We start from the raw sequence: 11,830 nt of genomic DNA on the forward strand, positions 1-11,830 counted from the left end.
ATAAACTAAAATTTAAGATACAATACAGTAAATGATACAGTACGTGAAACAATTCAGTAAAAGATATTGTACAAGGAATGGTATAATAAAAGTAATAGTACAAGGAAAAGGAGCAATACAAAAAATAGAAATAGTATGTAAGAAAAGGAACAGTACAGGAAGAAAAAGACAATACTTGTTTATTATTATATTTTTAGTAAGGAGTTATATAAAGTTCAATTTAACAATTATAAGTTATTCATATATGAAATGATTTGGACAAATATTATTTAATTAGTGATCTTATATTATGTTTTGTACTGAAGTGTATATATTATATAATATTATTAGGCGGTCTGAAAGGTATAAGTTAAATAGGTGAATACTAAAGTCGATTTTGTAAGTAACAGCAGTTTCTTTAAATATGTTTAACTGGATCAAGAAAGATTTAATAAATCTAATATGAGATGAGGATGGTAGAACTGATGATAGTATAGGACCTTGTCAAGAGATACATGGCAACTGCCATAATAAGGTAAATTTTATATTAACTAATATTTTTCGTAGATATATAGTTATTGCCTAATTTGAATTGTAGTTAAATTTTGGGTAAAGTCTACGTACATAACATAAAAAAATTTATATATAGTATGAAACTATAATAATAGTTGTTATTGACGGGAGGTTGTATGGCGGTGGACAACAATTATAACGGTTATGTTTTGAATAAATCAAATTATAGAAGACACATATTTATATATAGTGAGATAAAGGATATTATATGTGTTGAGCCAAAATGTAAATCAATAAGAATGTGAAAATATTGTAAATTGTCAAATGATTAGATATAAAAGTAGTAATAAAGCATGCTATAAAGATTGGAATTAAATATAATTTTATGATTTTTTAAATTTGGTAGTTCTTAATTATGACCTGGAATAAATTGAAAATTAAATATAATTTTATGATTTTAGTTGATTAAACAGTTTAACAATAAATGTTAGATTGGAAATTTTAAAAATAAACAAAATTTTATAGGTCTTTAAATAAAAACTGTTTTATAGAAACAGTGTGACATCTTTAACATATATATATATATATATATATATGAGTTAAGGGTGTTATATAACTTAGCCTGGAATGCATTCAACTTGAGGATTTTTCCTTATTTGATAACAAAGTTATCTATAAAGTTGTCTGGACTAGTCGGTTTCTGGTTTAATAATGTATTGTCTAAATGGGATGGACAGGGGCAAAATTGGCTCTAGTCCAAGAGGCTGCTCTTGTGGTTGTCAGGAAAAGACGTGAATCAATTCTTGAGTCAGATATGGATAATGCAGTGGAGTGACTGACTGTCGGACCTAAGCGAGTTGGAATTGATTTGGGTCACCAGGGACAGTGTCGTAGAGAAACTACTGAAGTCGGAGTTGCAATGACTTCTCATCTGTTTAGGCAATATGACCATGTTAGTTGTAAAAACCGCTGCATGCTTAGAAATTTTCTCCCGGAGGGAAATGGTGTTTAATATCAGGTCTCTTTTATGTCTTCCATCAGATGGAACTTGCATGGAGAACCACCACCTTGGAGGAAGAAAGAATGTTAAAGTCGTAGCCCACGTCTAGACTTTGAAGGATCACTTTACGACGACTACGATCTGATCGAACCCCTTCTCAACTTCAATATGGATGATGAAATCCCAAAGAGGAGTGAGGAACTACTACGCCATGTGTATGGAAAGACGGCTTCTTTTCTTAGGAGTCACCATGTGGCTTTTCTCAAAGAAGTCAAGGTAATTTGATTTGAAATGTTAAGTACATTTTAAATGAATGATCTGGCACGAACCAAGCGAACGATGATTGTTATTCCTAGAGGACTCGAGTTCTAGCATGATGAGAGGTGTTTGAATGTTTATTATCAATTGGTCGAGTCTTTTGAACATATACTACTTTGGAATCACCTTAGAGTAATAAAAACAGAAGACGAATGAGCTGGTATCTCAAGTAAAGAAGTTGATAACTGATAAGAACAAGTATACCCTGGAGCACCAGGTCAAAAAACAGTTTCATTCTGGCCATGTATATTCCTTTTTGCAGGTTCTTCGGAATCAAAAGGCTATATTAGTGGAGAGGAAATTGGATTCATTTTAAACAAGTACCCTCCTCAAACGCTATTGAATCTTGTTTTGGAAGAGGAATATCCAGTCAGTCTTCCTTTCATCAAAACGGAACGAGAATGTGACTCAGAGCAAGTGCTGCTAACATCGGACCATTTTGAGCAAGGCCTTTTAGTTTTGGTGAATTCTATGTTCAATAACCATCATTTTTTTCACTATGTATTCATTGGTTTCTGATATATATGTATTACTTGTGGACATAATAAATCCAAGGATCTTCAACTAAATCAACAAAGTAATGCATTCAAGTTCTCATTGCTTTATAATACACATACTATAATTAAGGCACATTTACCAATCAAGCTTCCATGTTCTAGTGGTTAGGACATTGGACTCTGAATTCAGCAACCCTCGAGAGTTCACCTTCGGTCGAACCTATGAATTTTTTTAAAGATTCCTATTTGTTGTAAACCACACACAAACTCACTGCAATTTCTTTTAACTGCCATGCATAATGCTTATTACTTGGATAACATTATCAGTTGGGTCTTATTTAGTGAACATTAAAGTTTAAGCAAAGACCCCCAATATTTTATGAAAAATCCCAAAGCTTTTCTTTGAGGTCATTGTGTGCCCCTTATTGCTGGATTTCACGTTTAAAGTTTGAAAGCCATGTTGGTTCTTGGTTCTTCACTACAATATAGAATTCTCTATATAAACATGTGAAAGAATACATTAATAAATGAATCCAATGTTAAATGGAGCCTCTAAAATTTTACACTAAATGGTTAATTCCTTTGAGTTTCAAATGTTAAGAATCTCACAACATCTTTACAGTTGATTAAAGGTCCTATGTATGCAGAATGCAGGAGACAATGACTGCAATATCATCTCTTTTTCCACCAACATATCATTTTCTAGCCATCTTCGAATCCTGTGTAAACGGAGTCACAACCTTCTTAACCATGGAAACGTCGTAATCTCATTGCGCCACTTGCCAAGCTACGTCCTCTGGATGTAAACCTCGTTCGATGCCTGTTACCGCAGTCTCCGATATTTGACTTTCAGACAAGTTATCAAACAGTCCATCAGTTCCAGCTACAATAACATCCCCTGCTTGTACTACAACCTTGATTACCTGCGTGCAAGGAAATAATCAAACTCGATGTTGCAATTTTAAACTTGAGCTAATCATCAACATTTTTCATCACCTGTGCCTGCGGGGGTTTACCATAATTAGCACAATTTCCTAACTGATATGGATAATTGAAAGAGTGTTGCTAGACTAGGGATCTGTATATGGCTGCACCTTGTCCGATCACCATAAACCCGCTATCTCCCATTTTCACAGCATGCAACATCTACATAGGAAAAAAATTCAAACTTCATGAATTTAGTTTGCATTAACATGGTTTCTGCAATGAGATTAGATTGAAAATAACACACCTTGTCCTTGTGGAGACTTATGATACAAGCCCTTGAACACCCTACGGCTTTCATCTTAGCGAAGGCCTCATCCAAGACCTTCATCGGATCGATTGGATGAGTCTTAGTGAGGGTAGCAAGAAGAGAGTTGTTTATGAGTTGCCTCGCGTATATTCCAGCATCGACGCCACGCATTCCCCAACCGCTGACACCATCAGCCACTCCGATCGTCTGCATCTCGTCACAGATAAAGTGGTTGTCCTCATCCTGAGACCCCAAATCACTATATTTGGATTTATAAAACGATCCACTCATCATCCTCAAGCTTCCCTCTTGAATACCGACTCTGAAAGCAAAAAGCAAAAGTAATGAGGCGAGAGCACATGATATCCTCAAGCTTTCCTCTTGAATACCGACTCTGAAACCAAAACACAAAAATAATGAGATGAAAGCACATGATGCAGCCGCCTCTTTTGTTCTTACAACTTAACATGTAATACCTCAAATATCAGGTCATGGACTATATTGAAAAGATTTGAAATTTGAAGATTTATTTGAAAATATGGTAAAAGATGAGAAAATGAATTGGAATAGTGTTTTGAACTAAATTGTATAAATAGATGAATTAAGAGGGCATTTTGGTCCTTTAAGGGGAAAATGAATTTAAAATTCATTTTTATTAAGGTCTTAAGGAAAAAGGGGAAAGGGGAAAATAAATTACCAAAAAGTCATATCCCTTTTTCTTCTTATTTCCTGTGAAAATAGCTCTCCTCTATAGCAACAGTAAAGTTTTAATTGGTTAGTGTTTCCTTTCGATTATGGTTGGTTCTTGCAAACTTAAGTGATATGTAAGTTTAAGGAAAGGTTATATAAGTTTAAAAGTACAAGATGAAGGAAATAATAGAGATTTAAGAAAATGGGTTTTGAAATGATATGTTATTATATGAGTTTTTATTGATGTTTACTAGTAGATTTGACTTGTCAATGAAGTAAATAAGATATTAGAAGCATTGGATGAGTTTAAAAACAAGTTAGAAAATATGTTGTGATTCTTAGATTCAAGTGAGCTTGAGAGATTTTAGATGTTTTAAGAAGCTAAATGAAGGAAAGTTAGTAGGAATAAGTAGAGAAGAGTTTAATAGTAATGTTGTGAGTAAACATAAGGAAATTCATAATAAGTTTATGAATTTCCATATGGGCACTTTGTATGCAAGAACAATAAATTCATAATGAGTTTATGAATTTAGGTATTGGTAATGTCTGTGCCACCTACGTAAATAATAATAAGTTTATGAATTTATTGTAATTGGCACTACGTGCGCAATCTATAGAGTTATAATGAATTGAAAGAGTTAATTGATATTATAAACAATTATTAGAGTCTAAACTATTTCAAAGTGAAAGATTAATAGTCTAGTTGTACATTTGACAGAAATGTGTCAATTATGCCAGTTAGATGAAAGGTTAGATACCTTTAAGTAAAAGATTAATGGCCTAGTTGTGAATTAGACAGAAAGGTGTCAATTATGCCAGTTAGATGAAATGTTAAATACCTTTGAGTAAAAGATTAATAGCCTAGTTGTGCATTTGGAAGAAAGGTGCCAATTATCTCAGTTAGATGAAATGTTAAATACCTTTGAGTAAACGATTAATAGCCTAGTTTTTCATTTGGCAGAAATGTGTCAATTATACCAGTTAGATGAAAGGTTAGATACCTTTGAGCAAAAGATTAGAAGCCTAGCTGTGCATTTGGTAGAAAGGTGTCAATTATGCCAGTTAGATGAAAGGTTAGATACCTTTGAGTAAAAGATTAATGGCCTAGTTGTGCATTTGGCAAAAAGGTGTCAATTATGTCAGCTAGATGAAAGATTAAATAGCTTTGAGTAAAAGATTAATGGCCTAGCTATGCATTTGGTAGAAAAGTGTCAATTATGCCAATTAGATGAAAGGTTAGATACATTTGAGTAAAAGATTAATAGCCTAGCTGTGCATTTGGCAGAAAGGTGTCAATTATGCCAGTTAGATGAAAGGTTAATAACCTTTGAGTAAAAGATTAATGGTCTAGCTGTGCAATTAGAAGAAAAGTGTCAATTATGCAAGTTAGATGAAAGGCTAAATGCCTTTATGTAAAAGTCTAAAGGAATTTTAAGGCATTATAATATAAACGGTGCATAAGTGGTATGAAAGGATGCCATATATATATAATGTACAACAATGCATAATTGGTATGAATGGATGTCATAAAGAAAACGTAAAAAATACATGATGGGCATTAAAGGATGCCCAAATGAAATTACAAAACAGTGTATTAACAATATACCCATGATGATTATAAAAGATACATGATCAATTGCCACTTTGGTGCAATACATATATAGTACTTTCTCATTTAATGTACACATGAAAAATAAAGAATAATGGGGAAAAATATACCGATTGGTAGGTATGTTGGGCCTACTAAGAATAATTTCGAAGATTGTATTAAAAAATTATGGTTTAACTGAGAAGGGCTTATCTGATCCTTATGGATTATGCAATTTGATTCCTCATTCAGTAGTCATAAAATAGTGTTGTATAAATTGTGATATCTTTACCATATTATGTCTCACTAAGTAAATACTTAACGTGGGTTGATTTCACACGTAGGGAAAAATCTAGGTTTTGTCGAGTAAGGAGTGTAGCAGTAACAACCTTTATCAATTAAAGGTTGAATCGTCAGTAACAATAGGATAATCTGGTTTGTTTTGGAAAAATTTTGTTGGAATGTAATTAAAGTACGAAAAACGCTCTGAATTGTATTTAAGTAGAACCTCTTAACATATTTCAATTAATATTTTGCTTTATCTTAAAAATGTTATGTTTTGAGAAAAATTTGGAAACAAAATTTTACGGGTTTTCAAATGACAAAATATTTTAAAAAACGTGATGTGACCTCTGTATCTCGTGTACAGAAAGGTATACGGGATATGAGTGTTACATTTACTTGTATCAGAGTTACAGACTGAGTTCATTTGAAATGAGAAAAAGGGTACATGCCACGAAGATTGTCAATGTTACTGATATGGTGTCATTAGAGTGTAATTGATGACACTCATTACTAACTGTAATGTTATTACTATACATGTTCTAATAGATGTTAGAATCCTTGAACTCCCATAGAGCGGGGGAACAAGAGATGAGAGAAGGGACTGATAGCGAAAGTTACGAGGCTAATAGTGAGCAGCCGGTCCAATCTGAAAATGTTAGTGCGTCTTCACATCAAGGGATACCGATACCAGAGTATGGAGATTTTATGCAAGCTATATTGACCTGTTTTCAACCTCCTCCGCCTCTTCTTGCTCCTCTAGCACTGAGAATGTTGATCCCAAAAGAACTGAAGAGCTTGGAAGCTCCAGAGTTCTGGGGAGAAAAGGGTGATGGTCTTCTGGAGGCCGACTTTTGGTTAAATGATGTTATAATAATGCTAGAGAATCTTCACTGTTCAGATCTTGAAAAGTTGGGTGGAGCTATATCTTTACTTAGAGGATCAGCTCTAGTTTGGTGATCAAATACTACGATGATGCGCCACCGGAGCAAGTGACCTGGCAATTCTTCCTGGAAGAATTCAAGAGCAAGTATGTGGGTGAACAGTTCAAACAGGCAATGCTGTTAAAGTTCCTAAATTCAAAACAAGGTCATCGAGTAGTACATGAGTACGAGACTGAGTATAATAAGTTAAGCCGGTTTGCAACGGAGGTGGTTCCAAATGACAAGGCCCGACGTGATTGGTTTATTGAGGGTTTGAGGCCAAAATTGAAAGAAATGATATTGGCTTTGAGTTCGTCTAACTTGCAAGAAGTTATTAACCGAGCCAAAGCTATTGAGAGAGCTCAAGCAGAGACATTAGCAACGGAACAGAATTTTCATATGGGGAAAAAGGTTGGAACGCCTTCAACTCCCCATTATGTTAAGAGGGACAAGAGCTCGAGTTCTAGATATACGGACAGTGAGAAATCTACTGCAGCTTCATAGAAAACAAAACAGTCTCAGTCAGTGGCTGCTAGCTCGGGTTAGCTCGGGTAGAGCAGTGGGAGAAATAAATGTATGTTAGACATGTTGTAGAGTACACCGGGGAGTATGCAAACTTCTCAATAGAGCTTACTTTTAATGTTGCGAGACTGGTCACTTTTCCTGAAATTATCCAATGAAATCTGGAGACCATTCGGTGCAATCTGAAAGATATGTGGCAACCTCTAATAGAAGCAGATGAAGGGGAAGATCAAGGGGTCAAGATGAATCCTTGTAGTGACAGGAGGCGTCGCCAGAATCTATAATATTAAGACCAATGAGGATCGGGATGACCCAGAAATCATAACAGGTACTTTTTATCTTTTTGATGAGCCAATATTTGTATTAGTTGACCCTTGGTCTAGGCACTCATACATTAGTACACATTTGATTAGAGCTAAAGGAATTACTTTAGAACCAAACTTGAGTAAAATGATAGTCGTAAACCCTAATGGATCATGGTACAAGTGTGGGTGGACAAGTAGTAAACAATTAATAAAGATTCCAGGGGCTATGTTCCCGATGAATCTGATGGAATTACCAATTGACGAGTTAAGATCATATTAAGAATAGGTTGTTTGTCTCTAGAGACAATTAGTCCAATAAGATGCAGAAGGTATGGAATTATAGTTGGGGGAAAGTAAGATCATTGCTTAAAGTGATATTGATAATGATTGTGAAGAAAATGATGTCAGAAATATATATATATATATATATATAGTTTTTCTGGCTAATGTGATAGATGTTTAATTAATTAAAATAGAATTATCAGATAATTTCAAAAAGTCGGTAATTGATAGATGTCTTTCCAGATAAATCTGTGTGGTTTTACTGATGCATCTATCAACGAATTAGGAAGTGTGCTTATACACAAAAGTAAGGTTGTGGTATATGCCTCGATAAAGTCAAAGACTCACAAGAGGAATTATCTATGCATGATTTAGAGTCATCAGTAGTCGAGTTGCCTTAAACTATTTGACATCATTAATAGTGAGCGATGTTATAGTTGTGCTAATTACACAAGCCTAAAATACTTGTGGAATTGAAGAGAGTGAACCTGAGATAGAAAAGATCTACAGAACCTCTAAAGATGTATGAAGTGATCATTGATTATATTTCAGGAAATGTCAATATTGTTGTGAAGGTACTTGCTCAGAACCTTTTTCAGTATTTAAGGTGCCGCTCATGATGATTATAAAATATACATGATCAATTGGCATTTTGGTGCAATACATGTATATTACATTCTCATTTAATGTACACATGGAAAATAAAGAATAATGGGGAAAAATATACCGAAGGGTAGGTATGTTGGGCCTACTAAGAATAATTTCGAAGATTGTATTAAAGAATTATGGTTTAACTGAGAAGAGCTTATCTAGTCCTTATGGATTATGCAATTTGATTTCTCATTCAGTAGTCATAAAATAATGTTGTATAAATTGTGATATATTTACAGTATTATGTCTCACTAAGTAAATACTTAACGTATGTTGATTTCACGTGTAGTAAACAATCATGGTTTTGTCGAGTAAGAAGTGCAGCAGTAACAACTTTCATCAATTAAAGGTTGACTCGTCAGTAACAATAAGACAATCTGGTTTGTTTTGGAAAAATTTAGTTAGCATGTAATTAAAGTATGAAAAATGCTCTGAATTGTATTTAAGTATAACCTCTTAACATATTTCAATTAATGTTTTGTTTTATCTTAAATGTTATGTTTTGAGAAAATTTGAAAACAAAATTTTACGAGTTTTCAAATGACAAGATGTTTTAAAAAGTGTGATGTGACATATGTATCTCGTTAACGGAAAAATATACGGGATATAGATGTTACATAACATATTACATATCCGTCATCCGTCTAATTTATTAATTGTTTTTCTTAAAATATGGATCAAGAACACTGCTTAAACCCTCAAACTTTAGCTAGTTGCCACTGCTTACTTTACCATTAACATGAAGTAAACATAAAAATTCAACAATTTCTAGTGAGAGAGAATTAAAATAAAGGAGCAAAGGTTCAAACGCCATTCCCATCACTATCAGCAGCCATGGTTTCCTTAATCGTTGAAGAACTAAACGTTGCTGTCTATTGAAAAGTCCAAAACTAGGAAGGACAATAAGCTCTCTTTGTTTCAAGTTAATAACAGTAAACGAAATCCATGTCTATGCATATATTGTACCGGTAATTGTAATTACTTGCTAAGGAAGCTTTCTCTTTGTTTCAAGTTATGTATGATTGTATTACTTTTTTCTGATTCAGAGTTCGATTCAGAACCATTAGAGTCCTAATAAATGAAGGATTACATAAAGAGGGGAGAAAAATATTTTTTTAAAATGATTTTGAAAATTATTTAAAATTATTTGGTAGTGTTTAATATTACTGTTAAAAATATTTTTTAAAATTTAAATAACTAATTTAAACATAATATTGTAATTTAAAAGATATTTATTTACTTTTTTAATGCTATAATATATAAAATATATCAACTTAAAATTTCATGTTATTTAAAAATATTTTTATAAAAGTGTTTTAAAGATAAAATGATGATTTGTAGATATTTTGTTTCAAAAATATGATTATATCACTTTAAATTATATTTAAATTTATTAATATAATGATATATGTAATATTTTAATTAAATATAATTTTTATAACAATTAACTAACCGTTTACGTTAAACGATACGATTAACCTACTATGAACACCTTAATCTCAAACAGTTAAATTTTAAATTGTATTTTTAAAAATCACTTTTAAAACATTTTTTCTATAACATTTTTAAAAATCATTTTTAAAAACGTTGCTAAACTAACCTTAAGTGTTGCTAAACACTTTTAATAATACATATTAATAGCAATGTAAAACTAATAAATTTTATATTGATTTATAATCATTGGATAAGTGAAAATAAATAATTAAGATTAACATTGAAAAATAAAAAGATGCTCATTAAAAACTAAGATAATCTCAGTCGTCTATTTTTACTCTTCAAAATGATCCTAAAGTAGTGTAAAACTAAAGGTTGTTTATATTGTGTAAGTTGATCTTTACCATAATAAATCACAAAAATAATGCTAAAGCAAGATGGATTAAATGTTTATTACATAAAAATATATATTGGTAGATATTGACTCAAATTTTAATTAGAAATTAAGTTACATTTTATTATAATTCTAATTGTTGAAGATTACTTGGTAATTAAGTTTATTTAATAAGATTTTTTATATCAACTTTTTACATGGTGATTAGCCGTGTATTTGAAAGAATTTAGAGAAATGTTATGAAAATATAGGAGTCGTCGTCGACATTAAGTATGTTAGGTAGGTCAAATACCCAAAAAAATTAAAAAAAATTAATAAAAATAATTTAAAAGAAAAAAGTGATATGTTCAACCAGAAAATTTTGTTTGGGAGTCAATTACATGTGGGGAAGGATTAGCACCGAACAACGTCCAAAATCAGTACCTATTCAAGTATACATTATCCCTAGTATTTCAAATTAAATATTTAAATTTCAATTTAATTTATGATTTTTTCTCAAACACAAATATTTATTCCTATTACCGAGAGCTCTTAGGAGAAACGACATTATTACACCATTTCTAACAAAGAAGAAAATAATCCCTTAAATTAATTAGTAAGCCCAAATTGGACATTCTTTTATTTTCCAATTAAAATAAAGAAATATTTCCATTCCTAAGGGTTCAATTTTTTACACATTTAGCCAACCCTAATTAGTAAAAGGGGAAAAAATAGGTTAACCAGTTGCCCATTTATTTATTAAAAAATATGAAGGATGTTCAACTATTTCAAAAATCGAGATCAAATCCTTGATAATCAAGTGAGGTGTCCTCGATAATTTGGCGATTTGACCTAACTAACACCCTATAAGCCTAATATGCCTGATATAACACCATTTGACCAATATTTCCCGAAGTAACACACTTTCGGCTGAGGTGACACTTAGGCGCGTCCCCTGTAACGCGCTTTACCTGAGTTTTAGCTGACTGGGATGCCATGCGAGTAAGGCGCATCCTTGGGGGCGCGTTTTCACGGGGTTTTAACTGACTGGATGCCACGCGAGTAAGGTGCATCATTGGGGGTGCGCTTTCACAGGGTTTGGTGACACGTGTGGAAGGTGCGTTCCTGGGGGCGCCTTCCATTAAATTATATTAATTACTTACCCGTTTTCCCCACCTACCACCCTCCTCCTTCCTTATATAAACCCCTTCAACCCCCTATTATTCAAACCAAAACATC

General features: G+C 32.6%; 1 protein-coding gene across 1 annotated transcript; it reads right to left on the reverse strand.

The window, feature by feature from the left end:
- Nucleotides 1–3,074: 3,074 nt before the first annotated feature.
- On the reverse strand, nt 3,075–3,832 carry LOC120144675 (probable protein phosphatase 2C 80). Its single transcript, XM_039158694.1, has 3 exons — nt 3,539–3,832; nt 3,379–3,453; nt 3,075–3,230 (listed from the first exon to the last, which is right to left on the reverse strand). The coding sequence occupies exons 1-3, from the start codon at nt 3,830–3,832 to the stop codon at nt 3,075–3,077; spliced, it is 525 nt and encodes a 174-aa protein (XP_039014625.1).
- Nucleotides 3,833–11,830: the final 7,998 nt, after the last annotated feature.

The sequence above is a fragment of the Hibiscus syriacus genome, unplaced genomic scaffold (assembly GCF_006381635.1).
Source record: "Hibiscus syriacus cultivar Baekdansim isolate YM2019G1 unplaced genomic scaffold, ASM638163v2 tig00110890_pilon, whole genome shotgun sequence".
Classification (NCBI taxonomy): Eukaryota; Viridiplantae; Streptophyta; class Magnoliopsida; order Malvales; family Malvaceae; genus Hibiscus; species Hibiscus syriacus.